The 23,932-nt window shown below is 34.8% G+C and overlaps 1 protein-coding gene across 9 annotated transcripts in view; it reads right to left on the bottom strand.

Annotated features, from left to right (window-relative positions):
- Nucleotides 1-23,932, bottom strand: part of plekhg4b (pleckstrin homology domain containing, family G (with RhoGef domain) member 4B) — a 70,306-nt gene that overhangs the window by 1,373 nt on the left and 45,001 nt on the right. For 5 of the 9 annotated variants that reach the window (XM_079895116.1, XM_079895119.1, XM_079895117.1 and 2 more), the window contains 17 exons: nucleotides 23,154-23,240; nucleotides 22,943-23,059; nucleotides 22,152-22,250; nucleotides 21,696-21,838; nucleotides 20,291-20,429; nucleotides 19,505-19,627; nucleotides 17,873-18,028; nucleotides 16,554-17,359; nucleotides 14,732-14,981; nucleotides 13,047-13,136; nucleotides 12,740-12,964; nucleotides 11,271-11,441; nucleotides 11,011-11,188; nucleotides 9,100-9,216; nucleotides 6,322-6,576; nucleotides 1,922-2,130; nucleotides 1,006-1,068 (listed from right to left, as the gene is read on the bottom strand). In XM_079895116.1, the coding sequence (XP_079751242.1) occupies nucleotides 1,024-1,068; nucleotides 1,922-2,130; nucleotides 6,322-6,576; nucleotides 9,100-9,216; nucleotides 11,011-11,188; nucleotides 11,271-11,441; nucleotides 12,740-12,964; nucleotides 13,047-13,136; nucleotides 14,732-14,981; nucleotides 16,554-17,359; nucleotides 17,873-18,028; nucleotides 19,505-19,627; nucleotides 20,291-20,429; nucleotides 21,696-21,838; nucleotides 22,152-22,250; nucleotides 22,943-23,059; nucleotides 23,154-23,240 (3,210 nt within the window). In that variant the 3' untranslated portion in view covers nucleotides 1,006-1,023. The remainder of the gene's footprint in view (nucleotides 1-1,005; nucleotides 1,069-1,921; nucleotides 2,131-6,321; nucleotides 6,577-9,099; nucleotides 9,217-11,010; nucleotides 11,189-11,270; nucleotides 11,442-12,739; nucleotides 12,965-13,046; nucleotides 13,137-14,731; nucleotides 14,982-16,553; nucleotides 17,360-17,872; nucleotides 18,029-19,504; nucleotides 19,628-20,290; nucleotides 20,430-21,695; nucleotides 21,839-22,151; nucleotides 22,251-22,942; nucleotides 23,060-23,153; nucleotides 23,241-23,932) is intronic. The other 4 variants (XM_079895120.1, XM_079895122.1, XM_079895121.1 and 1 more) reach the window with 1 other exon arrangement.

Here is a 23,932-nt window from a genome sequence, read left to right as displayed (position 1 = left end):
CATTATTTTATAGTCATATTTAATTGGTCTAAAATGAAAACTAATGTGGAAAGAGATTATTATTTTTTTAATTCTGTTCACGTTTTGGTTACTGATTCGCACTCAAAAAACAATCTTCAGAGCAAAAAGTAATTTTACAGCTTTTTGAAATCATTTTTATTTTCTATGCAGATGCCAACTCCCCAACAAATGATTAAAAATTCCTGTATTTTCCAAATCACAGCATTACACAAAATATAATTCTTTAATGTCATTGTTTTACAAAACCGTGCATCTGTAGTTTCTGCTCAGCGACAAATTACAACTGTATTTGGAAAGTCACTTGACGGCATCATGAAATATCGTTCTCATACGCCACAAATCGCGAACTGCCATTGAAAATCAATGACTTTGATGCTGCAAATCGCTGTCAGCGTGAACGCACATTTGTTCAAATGCGTGGAAGAGAATCTTGCAGCATGATCGACGTCAGCTGCACAATTTCACATTTATTGACCTGTGTATTTAACAAATCAATTATTTTGTCCTTCTTCCCCAAAAGAGATATTTGTGCATTATTGCTTTAGACACAATAAAATCCATGACACAAATAGGACTCGACACCACAGAATCTTACACATGCATTACAGTGCATGTGCATCGCAGGGGAACAAACAGTTATGTTCAACATGAGGTTCATCACCATAGACAATAACGTCAAAGCAAAACCAGAAGTTCCTCCTAAACAGTAGTTTCGACTCTCAAAAGCTTGGTGTACAAACTTCACGCTTCAGATTTCTGCACTGCTGTAAACGTGTTTGAACACACTGAGGGATGACGTTATTGTCTGTGGTAGCTGTACATGCACATTAAGTTGAAAATAACCTAGAACAACCGTTGAAGCCCAGCACACACATGCAGCCCAACACACTGACATCAAGCAAAGGGATTCTCTGCGCCAGCTTCATGCGTTAATGGGGAACAGGCATCAGGAATCACACAGGTGACTTCAGACTAGTTACTTACTGATCTAAACCGTTTGATTCAGACCAGAGTCGAGAGGCCCAATGGGCAATGAGAAGTCTTGCTCTGGTAAAACAAACATGTCAGATACAATTAGATGAACTACAAGAGGAAGTCAAGTTTCCTGGAATCATGAGGAATAGTAATAATAGCGATGCTTGACACCAGTAAAGGAGGATCTTTGACATTATTTTAGCTCGTCTAAAACTTTAACTAGTTTAATATATTAACATCAGGTGCAACATTGTGTGGTAGTTTGGAAAAGTAAGTAGATGTCATGTGAATTATTATTATTAATTTTTTTTATATATAATTTAACGCCATCTCAGCATCAAAAGCTATATTCACGGCAAACTCAAGAGTCATAAAATAAAATAAAAAATCATAATAACAATAATATTTCAGTTAATTTTACAATATTATGTCTACAAACAAAAAACAAGAACAATAATAAATTAAAAAAAGTATAACTGAATTATTATGTATCTGTACAATGACCTTGAGCTTGGTAATAATAAACACCATTATTATACCAATAATACCAATAACATATATATAAAATATTCCTATTTGATAAAAATAAATAAAAAAATCCATCAATGTACTTTCTAAATAAAAATGTTGACTAATATAAATGAAAGCAGGAAATTCCAACAACATACTTCATGCTTTACAGTCAAGGAGGACTTAATCACCTTAAATCACATTAAGGCAATTCTTTACCTTTTAATAAATATACGTGGGTAAGTCTTGAGACCGATTCGACATTTGGTAAATAAAGTCTGTTCATTTCCATTTTCAAAATGAGAATTTCTCATTTTCTCATTTCTCACACTAGATTCTCTTCATATACCACTTTCCCATCCACTTTTTTAATAAGAAATACACACATTCAGTATGTCTTCACGTCCACTCTTACCGCGGTGATGAAGTTGCTGCTCTGGGTCTCTGTGTGGTAGAGGATGGAGGACGTGAGTTTGGGTGGAGACGGGGACGGGGACGGGGATGGGGACGGTGTGTGAGAGGACAGGTAGGAGCCTCCGTCACTGGTGTAACTCTCCATCACTACAGCAGGCTGACGCTGGACACTGGAGGTGCACTGGGACGAGCTCTCCGCACTGTCACTGACTGCACACGGACAACACAACGTCAACATCCATGCATTTCATTGATCAAAAGTGACAGTGAAGACATTTATAATGTTTTCGAAAGATTCTATTTCAAATAAATGCTGTTCTTTTGAACATACTATTCATTAAAAGAATCTTAAAGAAATCAAATGTATCACGGTTTCCACACAAATATGAAGCAGCACAACAGTTTTCAACATTGATAATAATCAGAAATGTTCATTGAGCAGCAAATCATCATATTAGAGTGATTTCTGACGGATCATGTGACACTGAAGACTGGAGTAATGATGCTGAAAATTCAGCTTTGATCACAGGATATAAATCATATTTTTAAATACATTACTATAGAAAACATTTATTTTGAATTGTAACAATATTTCACTATAAGATTAAGATATACTTTATTGTCCCCGAAGGGAAATTTGTTTTGGTGTCAAATCGATGAATGGAATGGAATTTCCTGCTTTCATTTATATTAGTCAACATTTTTATTTAGAAAGATTTTGATTTTTTGATTTTTATCAAATTGGAATATTTTATATATCTGTTATTGGTATTATTGGTATAATAATAATGTTTTATTTGTTAAGTGCCTGTCCCAAGCTCAAGGTCGTTGTACAGATACATAATAATTCAGTTATACTTTTTATTTATTATTATTTTTCTTGTTTTTCTTTTGTTTGTTTGTAGACATAATATTGTAAAATTAACTGAAATATTATACTACTGTTTTTACTATATTTTTGATCAAATAAATGCAGCCTTTTAACAATAGAGTATAATAATTATTTATGTCTTGAATATATTTATGTATAAAACAATATTATAATATATAATAGATAGTATATATATGTATGTATATATATATATATATATATATATATATATATATATATATATATATATATATATATATATATTAGGGCTGTCAAAAGATTAATCGCGATTAATCGCATCCAAAATAAAAGTTTGTTTTTAATAATATATGTGTGTGTACTGTGTATAATTATTTTGTATATATAAATACACACACATGCATGTATATATTTAAGAAAAATGTGTTATTTATATATAATATAAACTATATAAATATATATACAGTATATGTATGCAAATATTTCTTAAATATATACATGCATGTGTGTATTTATATATACAAAATAATTATACACCGTACACACACATATATTATGTAAACACAAACTTTTATTTTGGATGTGATTAATCGCGATTAATCTTTTGACAGCCCTTATATATATATATAATAGATAATGAAATATTACAGCAAGTGGCATTTGTTTTCAAGTAAAATTAATAATATAATAATCACAAATACTGTACTCAGTCAAAAACAGGAAGAGAAATTGGACAGAATCTTGTCTAACAATTACCAAAAGATCTGAATCAAAAGATTCTCTCAGTGTTATTTGACTATCTTTGTCCTAGTTGGTGTATCTTTTGGCTGCCCAGTGAAACCGCACACATTCGGCCCCTCAGAGTTTCCATTGGCTTCCATTGTACCAAAGAAACACCGCCACAGAGAGAGGGGCGCGTTTCCTGTTTCAGACATCCTGTCTGAAAAGCGTGTATGAAGGTTTAGCTGTTCTTCATACACACCTTCTGCCCACCACACACACTTATAAGATGACACATCCTGTTGATGAATTTAGACTGTAGATGAACTCCACTAATATACACTCACCAAAAGGATTATTAGGAACACCATACTAATACTGTGTTTGACCCCCTTTCGCCTTCAGAACTGCCTTAATTCTACGTGGCATTGATTCAACAAGGTGCTGAAAGCATTCTTTAGAAATGTTGGCCCATATTGATAGGATAGCATCTTGCAGTTGATGGAGATTTGTGGGATGCACATCCAGGGCACGAAGCTCCCGTTCCACCACATCCCAAAGATGCTCTATTGGGTTGAGATCTGGTGACTGTGGGGGCCATTTTAGTACAGTGAACTCATTGTCATGTTCAAGAAACCAATTTGAAATGATTCCAGCTTTGTGACATGGTGCATTATCCTGCTGGAAGTAGCCATCAGAGGATGGGTACATGGTGGTCATAAAGGGATGGACATGGTCAGAAACAATGCTCAGGTAGGCCGTGGCATTTAAACGATGCCCAATTGGCACTAAGGGGCCTAACGTGTGCCAAGAAAACATCCCCCACACCATTACACCACCACCACCAGCCTGCACAGTGGTAACAAGGCATGATGGATCCATGTTCTCATTCTGTTTACGCCAAATTCTGACTCTACCATCTGAATGTCTCAACAGAAATCGAGACTCATCAGACCAAGCAACATTTTTCCAGTCTTCAACTGTCCAATTTTGGTGAGCTCGTGCAAATTGTAGCCTCTTTTTCCTATTTGTAGTGGAGATGAGTGGTACCCGGTGGGGTCTTCTGCTGTTGTAGCCCATCCGCCTCAAGGTTGTGCGTGTTGTGGCTTCACAAATGCTTTGCTGCATACCTCGGTTGTAACGAGTGGTTATTTCAGTCAAAGTTGCTCTTCTATCAGCTTGAATCAGTCCGCCCATTCTCCTCTGACCTCTAGCATCAACAAAGCATTTTCGCCCACAGGACTGCCGCATACTGGATGTTTTTCCCCTTTCACACCATTCTTTGTAAACCCTAGAAATGGTTGTGCGTGAAAATCCCAGTAACTGAGCAGATTGTGAAATACTCAGACCGGCTCGTCTGGCACCAACAACCATGCCACGCTCAAAATTGCTTAAATCACCTTTCTTTCCCATTCTGACATTCAGTTTGGAGTTCAGGAGATTGTCTTGACCAGGACCACACCCCTAAATGCATTGAAGCAACTGCCATGTGATTGGTTGATTAGATAATTGCATTAATGAGAAATTGAACAGGTGTTCCTAATAATCCTTTAGGTGAGTGTATATTAGTGCTGTCAAATCGATGAATCACTATTAAATCACATCTAACATAAAAGTTTGTGGTTATATAATACATGTTTCATATTTAAGTTCTTGTTTCAAGTCAAGCCAAGCCAGGTTTTTGTTTATTGTGTATCTGTTCACTTTTGGATTTATTAAAACTAAACTTGGGTTCATCAAGCGTGTCTTCAGTGGACTCTCTGTTACAGAAAGCTAGACCTGAAACGGTTCCTCTCCTGCATTTGAGCCAGAGAAATCATCCCGTATGTTGAGAAAATTCTGTGGATTTTAATAATGTGAATTGGTTTAGATGAGCATCTTGCTTATCTAATGCTGGACAATACTTCTCACTGGACTCAGTATATAGACTTTGCCTTATTGCTGAGTGGTTCCTCATTTACTGTGAGGACTGTGGAGGAGGAACCGTGCAATCTGCACCAAGACCCTCTGCTCCACGGCCCAGGCCCGCCACCGCCCCGTGATCCAGGCCAGTTCCCCTTCGCGGGACCGCCTCTGCTCCTCCGCCCTCATGGACTGGGGTGAGTGTTTCACTAGGGCATCTGGAGCCACTCTTATGTCACGTCTGTTTTGGGTTTTGGTTCACTTTTATAATTTCATGTCTTTTATTTTGTAATGCTTTCAGTTTCTCATGTGTTTCCCTTGCTCATGTTATCCTGCCATTGTGAATGTCATGTTCTGATTGGTTGTTTTTGTCACTTTCTCAGTGGTTCATTGCTTTCAGTTGTTTCTTATTAGACTTTGTGTAAAAATAGCCCTCATGTTTCATTGTTCCTATGTCTAGTTATGTTCAGGATAATCCGCTGTTGGAGAGTTTCTGTTCATGTTTCAATCAAGCCAAGTCAAGTCTTTGTTTAATGTGTATCTGCTCACTTTTGGATTTATTAAAACAGCACTTGGGTTCATCAAGCTCGTCTTCAGTGAACTTTCTGTTACGGTGTGTGTCTGTGTGTATATACACACACACACACACACACACACATATATATATATATATATACATACACATATATTATATAACCACAGACTTTTATGTTAGATATGAATAATAATTGTGATTAATCAATTTGACATCACTAATATATATATATATATATATACACTTTTAGGGGAAAATGTGCATGAAAATAATGTCACGGTACAAAAAATCTTAATGGACCTTAAATAGTCTATTTACTTCATGCTAATTATTTTTGCATTTGATTTTGAAATGTGATGTTTTTCTGGAGACACACAGCTATAGAGCGACTCACTCATGGAGGACTGAACGGTGGAGTCGTGCTCCAGCTCGTCCTCTTCGATGCAGTCGTACGGCCAGTGGCTCAGAGACGGGCATCCGGGCAGCGGGTGAGACGGGTACAGGTGCAGGTTCAGAGAGCCCAGCAGAGAGGACGACGACTGACTGCTGGAGGACGACGAGCTGCTGTTGGAAATGGTGGAGTGAGGTCTCTTAAACGGCGTGGTGTGGTCGAACGAGGACACCGCTATGGACGCCCGCATCCTCGACTCTGCAGAGACGGAAGATGGACGGAAATCAGATGAAGGCTTCCATTGCTCTCGGGCAGATTCACGTGTGCATCCATACATTAAGGTGATAGTTCACCCAAAAACCACAATTCTGTCATCATTCACTCACACTCAAGTTGTTCCAAACTTGTATGAGTTTCTTTCTTTTGTTGAACACAAAAGAAGATATTTTGAAGAATGTGTGTAACGAAACAGGACCTCATTGACTTCCATAGTATTTTTATTTCCCCATGTCTACTGTCAACTGTTTGGTTACACACATTCTTCAAAATATCTTCTTTTGTGTATTTTTGGGTGAACTATCCTTTTAATTAAGCTGCAGGACTGAATTAATGAATGCTAGAGTAGTTCCACATAAACATTAAAAGTGTTTAACTATTAACTTTTAATAATAGAAGGTATGCTGAAATCAAATAAACTAAAAACTTAAACTTACTTGAAAAATTAGAAATGATGCCTTGGAAACTAAATAAAACAATTACTAATACTACAACTGAAATAAAAATGAATTAAAGCTAAATCAAAATATTAAAAATGACTTACAAGCTTAAAAATTGTATATAAATACACACTATTTAAAAATATTACTATATTTTTGGATTTTTATATAATTAAATATTAAGAAGGATTTGTAAACTATAGATTTTCCCTGTAATTTAATAATGTCAATATATTCAAATGGTATTTCTAGCAACATTTTGATACTGTATGTTGTTTCGGTAACACTTTATAATAAAGTTCCTTTATTAAACATTAGTAAATGTATTAACTAACATGAACTAACAATGAGCAATACATTTACTACTGTTTTTGTTAATCTTTGTTAATGTTAGTTAATAAAAATAAAGCTGTTCATTGTTTGTTCGTGTTAGTTCACAGTGCATTAACTAATGTTAACAAGATTTTAATAAAGTATTAGTAAATGTTGAAATTAACATTAACAAAGATGAACAAATGCTGTATAAGTGCAGTTCATTATTAATTAATGTTAACTAATGTAGTTAACTAATGAACCTTATTGAAAAGTGTTACCGTTGTTTCTGTATTTTACAGTCACATCACAGGACAATTTCCACACGAATCAATTTTAATAGATAATTTAATGTTTATGCACAGAATATGTGTTCTTTGCTGTCCAACTAAATGAAAATATAAAGAATGAACAGTGTTTTTTGCGGGCAGTAAAGTGCAGAGAATGTCAGCTGTCTGTGTGGTTTCTGCTGCTTTGAGCCAAATTACACAACAGTCATTCATAACATTTGATGCATGACATTCAAAAGCTTCTAATGCCCAAGACGTGTCACCCAGATACACGACACAAGTTATGACCTGAGTCAGACACAGTAAAGTGAATAAACACACGCTGACAGCCAAAGTAAGAGGGCAGATCTGTTCTCCAGATAACACTGCTCTGAAAGGACCCGCATACTAAAGATCAGCTCAAAGTCTTTTCAGCGATCAAACGCTGGATCCAGCTGTGATTTGCTGTTTGATTCTAAAAATATGCCTTCGTACAGGACGAGTAAAGTCAATGTGGGAATATGGGCCACGTTCAATAAATATTTCAGACTGTGTGCCTGTGTCTTCTGTCCATTAGGTTTAGGATTAATAATCAACTATTGATAAATATATTAAAACTGATATGAAAATGATTGTTCTTCCTTAAAAGTATTATTGTTTTAATATTTTAATATATTAAAACTGATATGAAAAGTACTGTTCTTGATGTTTTAGTATTATTATTTTAATATTTTGATATATTAAAACTGATATGAAAAGTACTTTTCTTCCTTAAAAGTATCAAATATATGTGTGTGTGTGTGTGTATATATACACTTTTCATATCAGCTTTAATCTATTCATCAATTGTTATTAACCATATACTTTTATATATACTGTGTATAGGGTTAATATTACATATATAATGACATAAATAACTATAAATATTATATTAAATTATATTATTAAAGTAGTATATGTTATGTATTATTTTTAGGGCTGTCAAAAGATTAATCGCGATTAATCGCATCCAAAATAAAAGTTTGTGTTTACATAATATATGTGTGTGTACTGTGTATAATTATTTTGTATATATAAATACACACACATACATGTATATATTTAAGAAATATTTGCATATATATACTGTATATATATTTATATAGTTTATATTATATATAAATATAATTTTTTTATATATAAATAACACATTTTTCTTAAATATATACATGCATGTGTGTGTATTTATATATACAAATTTAATTATACACAGTACACACACATATATTATTAAAAACAAACTTTTATTTTGGATGCGATTAATCGCGATTAATCTTTTGACAGCCCTAATTATTTTATATTATTTATTAATACATTTTCAAAAAGAACAATACTTCTCGTATCTATTTTAATCTACTTGGCTATTATTATATTGGATATAAATATTTTCATAAATTGATGCTGATGATGATGATGTTAATGTCTTGCTGATGCAGACATCTTACCTGACCCTTTCATTATGTAGTCGACGGCTCGATCGCTGATCGCAGAGTCGCTGGGTTTGATGTCCATGAACGGCTTGTTTCCAATTCCCATAGAAACCATTTCCTGCATCCGCAACTCTGATGTTAAAACACACACACACATGCATTAGACGAATATAAAACCATCTACAAAAACAGAGTGTATAATGCAAAGGGCTTTGATACCACATTGTTTCTTCCTAACATCTATTGCAACATATTTTCAGCTCCTAATAACAACACAAGAGACAAAAATGTCCCACAATGCATTTATAGAAAGGCCGCAATGCTGTGAACAATAGACACCAGGGTTTCCTCTGCTACTCAGAGGAGAGACGCTGCCACGGCTCAATGTTTTGTAAAGGAAATGAGCGTGGTCTGATTCTCCAACAAATGACTCTTATGAGCTGATGTAGCCGATGAGTCTGAATTAAGGGTGGGCAATATGATTTTTATTTCACAAAATGAGAAATTTTATTTCACAATAACAATATAGATATTTTGTGTTATTTTATCTAATTTCTGTTATTAGAAAGAGTAAAAAAATTACAAACAATAGGACAAATACAATATAAAAAAAAAAGGTTTTCAGGTACAATAGGTTTATTTTAACATGTAGTTAGAATTAGTAAAGAAATGTAATAAAAATGAAGTAAAAATAAAATATTGCATAGTCTTAAAAAAGCTAAAAAAAGTTATTCAGTAAAGAGCAGTAAGTTATTTTCTCTTTTGTTTGATTCACATTAATGACAGAACGTCAGGTATATTAGGCTGCTGTCACTTTAAGACCAAACGCACAGATCTATTACACTGATATACAACTTGAGACTCACTTGAGACATAACCGGCTGTGTTTATGTGAATATTCCACACGATGGGCATTTTGACATAATTGTGTGTGTATTCAGCCATTCAAGCGCAATAAGACGTGAAAGAGAACTGAATTTGTGATGGCATGCTGAGAGACGTGGCTTTCTGTGTCCTTTTTCACTGCTTACTGTGCTTAATAACAATTTTTATGGTCGATTTTCAGGATTATTTGCACTTATAATTCTTTTTAACATCAAGCACGCGTTCCGCTCTTTATGTTCTCATTCATGCATTTCATCACTCTAAAGTATCTATATATTTACATACCGCGATATACACGATATAGCAAAATCTCTAATCTCTCAAATCTCTCAAAAATCTCTAGACATTTTATACCGTGGTTAAGATATGTGACCGTGGACCACAAAATCAGTCACATGGGTCAATTTTTTTAATTTGAGATTTATACATCATATGAAAGCTGAATAAATGAGCTTTCCGTTGATGTATGGTTAGGATAGGACAATATTTGGTCGAGATACAACTATTGAAAATCTGGAATCTGAGGGTGCAAAAAAAATCGAAACATTGAGAAAATCTCCTTTAAAGTTGTCAAATTATATTCGCAATTGTGCTGCATTCACTCACAAAAATAAATGTTTTATATATTTACGGTAGGAAATCTACAAAATATCTTCATGGAACATGATCTTTACTTAATATACTAATTATTTTTGGCATAAAAGAAAAATCAATAATTTTGACCCATCTAATGTATTGTTGGCTATTGCCACAAATATACCTGTGCGACTTATGACTGGTTTTGTGATCCAGGGACACATATATATCAACATCATAACACCCAGCCCTAGTCTGAATCATTCTAACGAATTACTGAATTCATGAGTGTTACTGACAAAAATCTGACAAAATGTAGTTAAAGATTCACAATGTTTTTGCTGATGTGGTTTTTTTATAAAAAGAATAATGTTGGAAATATCATTGTTTTGTTCAGTATGCAGTAGTGGAACTGCTTAAAGGAACAGTACTGCATTCGTCCCATTAAAAGCCACTCTTTCTGACCTCGGTTTCGTAAGGCCTGCCGCCACAGGATCTTTCCGATGACGCTGGTCCACACGGCCTTCACCTCTCCAGAACTGGCCTGTAGGATGAACGTATCCTGGGATTTTCTCCGGCGAAACCAGATCTCAAAGCGCAGCCCGCTGTCGCCGACGTTCTCTGTCATTCCGATCTCGGCTGTCTGAAAGGATACAACAGTTCAACCTCACAACTGACGCAAGACACTCTGTGGATAAAACAGAAGTTGACATCACATTATGTACCTTGTATGACTGTTTGTAGATGTAGATGTCATATCCTCCTTCAATCTTTTTGGTCTTGCTGAAGAGGATGAGATCCTCGAACAGGAAAACATGACGAAGGTATTTTTTGCGTCCGCAACAAACAATGAACTCATCCTGACACCGAAGCTGGCCCTGCTCCTTCAGGTTGACCTGAACACACAACACAGGAAATGATGTATCAGCCGCTCTCAAATCATGTCACTCAGGGGGTTTTAGTTCTTGTACAACAGTTAACTGTAATATAGTTAAAAAACATATTGTATTACAGTAATAATCATCCATAAAAATAATAAAAAGAAAAATGCTTTAATGATAATTCTAAAGAAAAAATTGTTTAATTGTCATTAAAACAATTCAAGCAAACTTTTAATGTTACAAAAATAGATTTCATTTTATTTCAAATATTCATTTATATATATTCATACAAACAAATTAATAAATATTTGAAAGCGTATTCAAATAAATAAATAATAACATTTGAAAATAATAATTATTTGTTTTACTTAATTATCAAATAATAATTTTTTACTTTATTTACATTAAATATTTATTCAAATAAAGTTTTATTTTGTTTTTAATAATTATTTACTTCATTTATTTTAGATAAAAAAAATTCAAATAAATAAATAATAAATACATCTTTATTCATATAAATAATTAATATTTATATTTTTTTATATTTTTAAATAATAAATATTTATTTTCATGAAATGTTCTTTAAATAAATGAATAAATAAATAAATATTTACTTAACATTTAAGTAACATAAATAAATAATAATATTTGAGGGATTTAATATATTGTAAATAAGTATTTTTAAACAAAATTAATATTTTATTTATTTGAGATTTTAATAATAATAATTTATTTTACTTATTTCAGTTAAATAAATTAAATGTTTTTTCCCAAATAAATAAATAAATAAGTAAATAAATATTTATATTTTAAAATATCTTTAAAATAATAATAATTGATTTTAATAACATTAAATGCTTTTTAAATAAATAAATAATTATTTGAATAAAATCTATTCAAATAAATAAATCATATTTTAAAATAACATTTTTAAATAATTCTTTATTTTATTTACATTGTTATTTATTCAAATAAATAAATAAATAAATAAATAAATACAATTTCGTGGTAAAATATTAATTACAAAATAGACTACATTTACATTACATTTACACATTTAGCAGATGCTTTTATCCAAACGACTCACAAGAGAGGAACAAAGCAATCTGTCAAAGAACCAACAATAGTCGTACTATACATTGCCAGGTTTATTTGACAACTAGATTAGGAAGCAAGCTAAAAAAAGAAATGCATAGAATAATTATTTTTTGGGGGGTGTGTTTGTAAATGCATTGGTTTATGGGGGGTTTAGTGCTTATGAAAGAGGTGTGTTTATTCCAAACTCCATCTCCTATCATCCAAACTCCACTTACATCACATCCACGGATGGCGTCCATGGCGAGCAGGTCATTTCCGTGGCGCAGCTGGAACTTGACCATCTCTTCAGCTGTTCTGAGGTCAGTGAGCTCCTGCTCCTGAGAGTGACCGCACTCTTTAATCAGATCCTTCAGGAGAAGAGCGTATTTACTCATCCTCTGGATAGGCTTCAGCAGGTAGGACGCCAAGTCCATCTTATCGCCCAACTCCACCTGTTTATTCTGAAGACCACACGGTGACATTCAGAAACGTCTGAACCAGCTCGTGTGAATAACGTCATGGAGGAGACATGAGGTCGCTCACCTTGAAGAAACTGTTTCCGTGGCTTATTAGCAAGGCGTCTGAGCGGGGCTTGTTCTTACTGTACAGGGCGTACATGCCGAACTGCTCCTCCTACCCGTGGACAAATCAATGAAGAATGCATTTATATCTTAAATAGAGGCAGACAGCAGAAGAGACCTCCACGACCACAAACAGCATCATGTTAAAATCTCTGTGTGCATCCTTTACGACTGTTGCTTGTCAGACTGTATGAACATGATCATTGCTGTAAGCCATGACACAGTAGCCGCGTTTCCATTACCCTTCAAATTGTGCAAATTTAAATTGCGAATTGAAAATACGGCCAATGGAAACACGTCAATTTCGCAAAAACTCGCATTTATCGCAAAAAAGTTTTTACGTTCACATGAGGAGGTTTTTCAGGCAATTCGAAAAAGAAATATTTCACAAAACTGCAATGGAAACAGTTTTTGAGCATTTACAGGTTACCTGATGTAGATGACGCGGTATGTTTGGATAGAAGACAAAACAGAGTTCTTTATTAAATTCATAAAAGACAAAAGAATTACAGGAATACTGGATTCTAAACCTCAAATAAATGCCACAATCAAGACCTCGAAGCAGATATGAGGGAGAAACACCCAGAAACACCTCATATGTGCCGCTCACAAGTATAATAAGGGTCGTTCCTTACCATTAATGCTTGGAAAACACACATACATCTCCTTCGATTAATAATAATGGCCAGTGCAGTGGCTGGTATATAGTACATAAACCTATCAACATTCATAACCATGGTTTTTGGAATTATTTTACTTATCGCGAGAGGAAAAAATGAAGTTTTAGTCGCATAACATCGGTTAATGGAAACGGCATCATTTCGAAATAGTTTTTTGTCGACATTTAGAAAAAATCGCAAAAGTTTTGCGCAAATCTGTAATGGAAACGCGCCTACTGTAAGATATCAGTTGTCAGTAATGTCAGAATGTACGACAGTCGGACGCATGCAAGAAAAGTTGTCTGGAGTTTTACATCATCAATCAATGACACGTTCGGTAATGTGTGCTACATTACACGCTGGATTGAAATGGTGGCTACAAAGAAATCGCTAAACGTTCATTTTGGTCATGGCTTCCCAGCTAGCAAAATGTCGTCTATTAGACGTTGAATAGACGTAAATCTTCAATGTCTAATTATGACTTTTCACCGTTGAAAACGGGTCGATCTTCAACGTCTTGATGGAATATGTAAAACTCTTTACATTTATTTGAGATAATAATGAACATGGTATGGTAGTTTGTATTTCTCCGTTATTTTAGCATGTATAACAGACTTATCCTGTCTTAGATGATCAGCTGAAAACATGTGGTCAAACAGTCCGGCCGAAACTACTTAGTTGAAATCACGCCGAAAACCAGTCCAAGGCGGACCGACTTATTTTCAACCATATTTCAACGTTGAAAGACGGTTATTGTTTACTGGGATGTCTTGATAAACAAAGACAATTTGACGATTGTCGTAGGAGAAGTCACACTGAGAATTTCACCTACGGTCATTAATCGGCTGTCGGTGAACGTGTCAAACTAACGATCAAAGACTTCAGATTTTAGTCTAGGATCAGAGGATTCTTTTAGGATTTGCAAAATGTGTCTGGATTTGTAAAATCGCACAGTGTGCACCCGGCTTAAAAGGTTATTTGTACTCACGTGTTTTCGGAAGCAGCTGCTGATGGACAGGGGCGAGTGGGCGCAGATCTCCAGATCCTTCAGGAAGAACTGGCTGTGGAAGTCACACAGCTTCTCCAAATTCCCAAAAATAATGCCGCGCTTCCCTCTCAGGTCCTGAGGAAGGTCCAGTCGCTCCATCTCAGGGAAGTAGTGCTGGATGATGTAGCTGAGAGACCTCACGTACTCTCTCTCTGTGGCGATCATCTCATCCATGATGTGCTGGATTTTGCTGAAAGACAGTGTGATAGAGCGTGATTGAGGAGCACACCGCGGTTGGAGAGTCAGAGGGAGTTGTGTAGTTGTTATTAATTGGCTTTTATCAGCTTTAAAATGTGGATTTACAGTCGATTTTAACATGAGGATATTGAGAAAAACTCCACCAGACCTTATAGAGTTTTTAAAAATCCCTAAATGTCACCGTTACATTGTTACATGTTACATTCTCACTGTTGCTTTTATGGAACCCATTCAATATGATGGATAATAATAATAAAGTATTATTATTATTATTTTATTAAATTATAAAAATTAAACTAATCAATAAAGAATTGCTATAGTAATAATGCTATACTGTAAAATAAAATATTGAGTAACAAAAACTGTTAATTATTATTACTATTATTATTATTTACAGAACAACAGTAAAATTACAAATAATGTATATTATTCATGTTTAATTATTTATATTATTTACTAATATTACTAATATTTGTGGTCTTTATTTTTTGCATCCCTGCACAATGCTTAACTCACCTGCTGTTTATTATTTTTATGTTTTTATTTTATGTTTTTATCATATTTATTTATTTAATTTATAAAATAATAAAAGTGAAACAAATCAATAAAGAATTATAATAGTTAAAATAAATCAGTAAAAATGTGTATTAAATAATAATAATTAATATTTTTATATTATAAAATTACAAAAAAAATACTGTAAAATAAAAATTTAGTATTTAATAATAATATTGTTAATAATAATAATCATAATAAATAAAGGGGTGGTATAATGCGCTTTTCGAAAGTGTCCCCAGAGTGTGTGTGTGAAGTTTTAGCTCAAAATACCCCACAGATATTTTTATATAGCATGTTAAAATTGTCAATTTTTGAGGGTGAGCAAAAACGCACCGGTTTTGTGTCTGTCCCTTTAAATGCAAATGAGCTGCTGCTCCCGGCACAGAGGGCAGAGCTTCAACAGCTTGTGTCCTTTTACCTCACACACAAATGCACTGAAAATTTCTACAACTTTTAGCCTTTTATGTTCAAACCGGAGTCAGAAAGATGGAGAGACTCAAAAGAAGAAGTGACAACATGTAGACAACATTTCTGAATGGTTAGTTGGTGAATTTATGAAGCTGATGTGTAGTTATCTTCTAGTCATTAATTAGCATATTCTGTCTTGATAATCTATAAATCGTGTTCTGGGGCGGGGTTTATGTAAATTTTAGGGTTGGTGATGTCACTAACCCGGGAGGAATGTTGTGTAGTTCCTACCAGCCGTTTGTTGTAGTCCTTAAAAAGCGATTTCTTTAAAATAAAATATCTCCCTTTGCTTTGAACTTTGAGCATTGTAACTTTGCAGATGTTGTTTATGCTCAAACAGCAACATTACACACTAACTAAAGTTAGAAAAGTGAAATCATATTCAACCACCCCTTTAAATATTATTTTTACAGGACAACAGTAAAAACACAGATATTTATTAAGATTTATTTTTAATTACTTCCATTATTTACTATTATGACTCCTATTGTCTTGTTTTTCCAGTTAGCGTCCCTGCACAGCGCTCCTCTCCTCTCACCTGCTGTGTGTCTTCACGTCCCCGGCGCTGTGTCTGCAGGCTCTGGACGGGGACGACATGCTGCGACTGCGGCCCAGAGACGGACTCTTCACGTCTGGCCGCTGGAGCTTCTTCTCTACGCACACGTTGTTGGTGACCTCCAGTCCTTTGATGTAGATGCCTGTGTACCCATGATGCCCGGCATCCGGGTGAGCTTTGTCACGCGCCGTCAGCTCGAAGCTCATGGTTTTCTTCATGATCTTTTTGAGCGGCTGCTTGCGCTGACGTGTGGCCGGTGAATGAAGCGGCTCGGAGTGACACGAGGCGGACGAGTCGACCGTACAGTCGCTGTCGGTGTCGTCAAACGGGGATGGAGAGAGCTCGCCGCTCTCCGGTGGAAATGGGAACCGGCTTCCAGAGAACGGTCCTGCTGAATGCGGTTTCTCATCTTCGTACTCAAAACACAATGTGGAGGAAGAGTTGCGAGTGGGAAGCTCAGAGGAACCTACTCCGTTTTGGGTTTCCAAAGGTTTTGTTGTCATAGTTGTAAGTGAAGACTCTTTGGCAGCATTGGCCAGTGCTTCCTCCAGCTGCTGTTTGGTTTGCTGGCACTTCTGCCAGATGTTGCTCCACTGCTGAAGCTCCCGTGGGCTGTTGAGGTTCAGCACCATCTGGTTGAGCGCGCTGAAGTTGTCCAGGGAGAACTTTGTGGCTTCACTGTGGTAACCCTGCAAAACATGCAGCACAGCAGGCGTGTAACTGACCGCGTTATCGTCCACCCTCAGCTGACAGAAATACTCCTGGCAATGGACCATCCACTGGTTTGCCTGCGTGAGAGACGTTTTAATTAGCATTCACATTATCATTAATGGTGGATATCTGGCATTTTTTAATTATTGCATCAGTCATTTTTTTCTGTTTGGCCGATAAGTGTTGCAAGTGGGACTTTTATTTTGACAGCATAGATATATTAAATTATATTTTACCTTATTTCAGTGAATGCTTATTTTTTTTCCCAAGTAATGTTTTTTTATGGTTTTGGTTTTAGTTAATTATAATAACCATGGTATAAATTTGTTTATTTCAGAGATTTGTTTTATCAAGTTAAAATTATTACTTTTTTCAAATTCATTCATTTTAAAATTAATTATTTGCAATTACTTTGCTAAACATTATGTAAAATAAATATAAATTGAACTGCAGCAATTGTTATGCATGTGTTATTTACTATCTTTAAATTAAATTTTAAACATATATCAGTCAACCACTAATTATCATGACAGTAGTTGACATGATGCAGCAAAATAGACATAATGCAATTAAAAAAAAATTTTTTTTACCGATTCGTAGAACTCGTAGAGATTGTGCAGGACCTCCAGCTCGTTCCTGCGTGCCTCGCTCCGCTGCAGGACGGTGCTCATGTGCTGTTTGACCTCTTGAAGGCTTGGACCGGCTTTAGACTCCTTCAATAACACTGCAGCTTTCTTCTGCTGTTCCTACAGGAGCAAAATCAAGACCACATTAGTTGGTCATTTAGTTGACCTTTAAATCCAAAGTGACTTAAAGGGTTAGTATAATGCCCTTTTCCCAATATGTAAAATAAGTCTCTGATGTCCCCAGAGTGTGTATGTGAAGTTTTAGCTCAAAATACTCCACAGATATTTTTATATAGCATGTTAAAGTTGTCTTTTTGAAGGTGAGCAAAAACACACCGTTTTGTGTCTGTTCCTTTAAATGCAAATGAGCTGCTGCTCCCGGCACAGAGGGCGGAGCTTCAACAGCTCCTGTCCTTTTACCTCACACACACATGCACTGAAAATTTCAAAACATTTTAGCCTTTTATGTTCAAACTGCAGTCAGAAAGATGGAGAGACTCAAGAAGAAGTGACAACATGTAGACAACATTTCTGAATGGTTAGTTGATGAATTTATGTAGCTTATGTGTAGTTATCTTCTAGTCATTAATTAGCATATTCTGTCTTGATAATCTATAAATCGTGTTCAGGGGGTGGGTTTTATCTCCCTTTGCTTTGAACTTTGAGCGTTGTAACTTTGCAGATGTTGTTTATGCTCAAACAGCAACATTACACACTAACTAAAGTTAGAAAAGTCAAATCATAATCAACCACCCCTTTAAGACTTTTCCCAACACACTGACTATGGCGTCTTTTATAACTTTTTTTAAAACAAGACAGTTGCACAACACTTACATATAATAATTATAACAATAATTATAAAAAAAAAAAAAAAAAAGATTTTTTTAAAAAAGCCTCTCGAGCCCTCGAGGTCCACTTTTCTGCAGAGTTTAGCTCCAACTATGATTAAACTCACCTGCCAATAACTTTCTGTTCTTTCTGAAGAACTTGATTAGCTTGTTCAGGCGTGTTTAATTAGGGTTGGAGCAAAACTCTGTAGGAAAGTGGACCTCGAGGGCCAGAGTTGAGAACGTACGCGTATGTTTGAACTACCACCGAGATTCTGCATACGATGAACACTTTACTCTCCCATGAGGCCACAGGAGAGGATTTATGAACTGACACTGGTAGGTCACATGACAGTAACAATGTGTAGTGCTATGTAGTACGTCTGAATTTTATTCAAAGTACCCCTATTCACACTATGTAGAACATACTTTTTTAACGCTCGGAAAGTACGTTCAGATTCAAATGTAGGACCTACTTAGACAATATGCGATTTTTGACGCAGCAAATGTTTTACTATTTCATGAATTCATAATTAATGGAATTCCTGTAGCTAAAAGAGTAGTGCATGGTGTCGGTTTCCCTGCAAACTTTAATTGTCAGGATTGTGTCTTGTGTCACTTCAGTAAAAGTGGTCCAGTGGCACAGGAGAAGGTCAAACTGGTTGTTGTTGAGAATGAAATCTGACTGAAACCTTTTCTTGAGCGTCCTGGGACAGTAACATGCCAGCTCCTTTTTTCTTTCGGCATATGAAACTACATGGACACTTACTGTGGACTCCTCCATGAACTGCACCAGACTCTGTCTCATGTCCTGAATGGAGCTCAGAGAGAGACTGTAGGAATCCAAAGGAGCCAAATGTTTCTCACTCTCCTCATAAAACCACCTCTTCACCTGAGGAGAGATACAGAAAAACATGATCATCCCATAGTCTTCCCCAATCATCCATTATCATTTGAATAAAACAATAACAGTCAGGTCACGGAAGTAAAATTCATTCATTTACACCACAGACAACCTAATTTTCAATGCTAACATATTTTAATGAGCTGCCCTATTATTAGTTAATGTTGGATGTTGTTAGTGTTAAAAACAGAGATGTAAAAACACAAAACCCTGAGTGATTTGATTGCATAATCCACAATGCCTTATTTTTTTAATTTTTTTTATCACATTCAACTCTTCAGATATGCCTAAAGAGAAAAAAACATGCAGAATATAATGCTCATCAATGTGCATCACTGCATTTGTGGATTTAACAAATCAGGTCACACTTTAGTTTGGGGGAAGACATATTCACTATAAACTACGACTTTTGCCGCAATAAACTCCTAATTTACTGCTTATTAATAGTTAGTAAGGTTGTTAAGTTTAGGTCTGGAGTAGGATTAAGGAATGTAGAATATGGTCATCCAGAATAAGGCATTAATACATTCTTTATAAGTACTAATAAACAGCCAATATGCTAGTAATATGCAAGCTAATAAGCAGCTAGTTAATAGTGAGAATGGGTCCCCAAACTAAAGTGTTAGCATAATAAAGCACTGCATATTTCACCTCCTCGTGTCGCTCCTGTAACGTGCGCAGCTCCAGTAGCGTCTCCAGCTGTTGCAGTGATTTATTAGACAGAATGACGAGTTTGTGGACCTCTTCATCCACCTGGTTATACAGCGCACTGACCATATCCACAGCGTCTCTGCACACGACACAACGTGAGGTTAAACTTAGAGAAACAGAGCGAACAAATTGAGATGGTTGAAAAAGTTTGTTGCTCAGCAAAGATCTACAAGTTACTCAATCAAAACTCAATTTCGGATGTGCCTGATAATCACTCCGACTCAAAATCAGCCAAAATCCAGGAGTATATGATCCTATGATGCCGGTTTTTGGCACTCTAATTAGTCCAACAGTACACTGAACTGAGAACAGTCTTTCAGACATGCTGAGAACTGACTGCCGAGAGTTTCATAAAGAGATTTCTGATGTCTTTTGCTGAAAAGCATAAGGTATAACAATTAAAACATATTGGAAATATAGCAGTGATCCGATGGCAGTAGTTCTTGAGTCAGATAGATGAGAAACACTACATCACATTAGTGCTTTTATCAACTTTAATTTAGTAAAAATACATAAAAAAGTAAATGTACATTTTGTTTTGATGGCTCCTATTCATGCAACAGAAGTTAAAACTTTAATGGTTGCATGATGGAGCATCACTTTATTTCTTCTACATCCTTGTGTTGTACTGTCCCATTGAAATCAATGGATTCACATAGTAAAATAACTTTTTATAGGGCTATCAGTTATCTTTTTTAAAGTACTATTCTTTATGTGGACATTTTTTTACAGGCAAAACTTTTTTTTTTTTTTTTTTTTTTTTTCATGCACTGTTCAATTATGAGGTTTTGGTTTATTTTGCTCCACTCCAGGAGTTTTACATACACCAAACTTTACAGTTTTATTCCTATCTATATTCTGAAATGTTTTACAGAAATACATAATTCGCCTGATTAATACAACATTTTATTTCTAAAAACATGAAGGTGAAGATGTATTTTAACTCTAATATGTCAAACAAATGTTCAGATTTCTTTTCTGGAAATGTATGCAAATTAATGTATATTTAAACATAACATTGTAAAAATGTTAAACATTGTAAAAAAAAAAAAATGAATGTCTTAATACACTGTTATCTGGGGAAGTATAGTGATATCTATTAGTTTAAAATTCACTGGTGATGTCTTAGTACACACTGATGATGGCTTAGGCCGAAACGCGTCTGTGAGGACATGGTAATAATAAATGTATGAAAATAGAACCTGAGAGTGCGGTTTTTCATCTTTACTTTTGCCTTAAGTGAGAAAATAATCAATGGACCTTTTATCTTGACTGCCAATATACCAGTTAAAAGCTTTTATTGTCAGTATATAATCATCTATCAGTCCTCTAATAAAGTCAGCACCTGTAGTTCTCGTTTTCACACATCTCCTCTTTCCTGATCCGCGCCAGGAACGTGCCGCCCTCCAGCCGCAGGCGGTTCAGTTTAGTGTCATCCAGAATACTCTTCATGAGCTTCTTCTGCTGGCTGAGGATCTCTGACACCTCCTACAACACAATGTTCAACTCTTAATGTTCAACTGACCTTTTTCCATTTTGGTTACTGCAGAACTTTCTAAAGAAGATCATTTAACAAAAGAAGACAATTTGAAGAATGTCGGTAACCAAACAGTTTATGGTAATCCATAAACTTCTAAATATCTTCTTTTGTGTTCAGCAGAAGAGAGAAACTCATACAGGTTTGGAACGACATGAGGGTGAGTAAATGATGACAGAATTTTCATTTTTGGGTGAACTATCCCTTTACGATACAGTATTTCCCATAGAATGACCATAAAATGAAAGATTTTGACAGAATTACCTCAGACGTCTCCAGATTGCCGATGTTGTTTAGTGTCTCAATGGAGCTCTGAAGGGAAGAGATCGCGGCGCTGCAGCTCATCGCAAACGGTTCGATTTTCTGCCAGGAGGGAAAAAACAAACAGACAAACTTCAACATCATTTTTATGTATTTAAGTTTATTTTCTTCTTCGAGATAGCTCAATGTTTCTGTACTTCAGGGTGTATCAAAATGTTGATAAAAAGCTAATTATTAATAAAATCATAAAAATGTCAAATATAAATGTTTTTTTTAAAGAAAAAAATAAAACAGTAAGGAATTTTTTTTTTACTTCCAAGTCACATGACCATTAACTGATATCAAAAACCCATAAACATGTGAATGTGTCTTTCATTTTTTTTTTACTTAAATATTATAATATAAATAAATATTAAAGAAATAATTAATTTACTATATATATATATATATATATAAAAATATATATATGTTTCATGTTTTATATATATATGAAGACTTCAGATGCAAAAGCCTCTAAGTGCCATCTGAAATTTTCTTCTAGAATGATCATTTTTATCAAGCTTGTATGTTTGTGTTCACTTATTTCCGCTTTAATGGCAATGAAAATTACCTATTAATTGTCATTAAAGTGAAATTACTGAACTTAAATATACGAGCTTGATAAAAATATTCATTTTAGAAGAAAATTTCAGATGGCACTTAGAGACTTTTGCATCTGAACTCTTCATATATATATCATGCATATATTAAGACAAAGGATTTGGACTGAGCAACAACATGTTGTAATTGTGCACCTGTCTGAAGTGAATGTAGTGGCTGTGGTCGTATGGGAATGTGCCATCAAAGTCTCTGGTGAGCTGAGACGAGTCAACGTGCTTCTGTAGAGCTTTCAGAGACGTCAGGACTTCAAACTGCACAACAACAGAGCAGAGCAGTTAGAATAAACACACACTTTTACACAGACTGAGATCAAACCGGCAGAACAACACACAATCATTTACTCACTGGAACCGTGACGTCTCTCTCGACTTTCACTGCCGCATCTTTGTCCACGAGAAACAAAACTGAGTAAAGTGCATTGGGTATAGAAGTCTGGTGGAGAGAAGAAATCAAAGAGCATGAATAAATACAAAATTAAAATTAAAAACAGAAATAATAAATTAAAAAACATACATATAATCACAAAGGCTAAACAGCTAAAAAGCTATTTTTTTAAACTAGCGTTTATCGTTATCGCTGTAGTTATCGTCCTTGGTGTGAACGGGCCTTAAATCAGGGATTTCCCCCATGCTAATATTAATCCCTAGTAAATATTTCATTAATTTAACAACATGTCCACAGTTCTTTAATGTCAATTAATGTGCATAAGCAAATAAAACATTTAATCTTTTTTTTTTTATCTTTTATTTAGATTTTTTTTTAATTATTATTATTATTATTTTTTACATTTTTATGATTTAATTAATTATTTGAACCCCTTGTAGTTCCCTCACAAACCCTGGTTTATATCATATATTGTACAGACATTAAAAAACAAAACAAAAAAATCAAACAACAACAAAAATATATATTAAAAAACATGGATAATTACAAAGACTAAACTGTTAAGATAATTTATTGCACATAATAGTGCTAATAGGGATATATTTAAGTCATTCGGTGCTCTTTTCTCATATTTTGCCTGTGTTTGTTTGCATGTTGGGACTGATCTGAGAGTGGGTTTAAAGGAGACAAGCTAATACAGGCCTCGTCTCAGTCCCTGAGGACAGGCTTTGCTTTCGATA

Source organism: Squalius cephalus (genome assembly GCF_949319135.1).
Source record: "Squalius cephalus genome assembly, chromosome: 15".
Classification (NCBI taxonomy): domain Eukaryota; kingdom Metazoa; phylum Chordata; class Actinopteri; order Cypriniformes; family Leuciscidae; genus Squalius; species Squalius cephalus.
The sequence above is the reverse complement of the archived record's forward strand: the minus strand, read 5'-3'. Positions and strand labels throughout refer to the sequence as shown.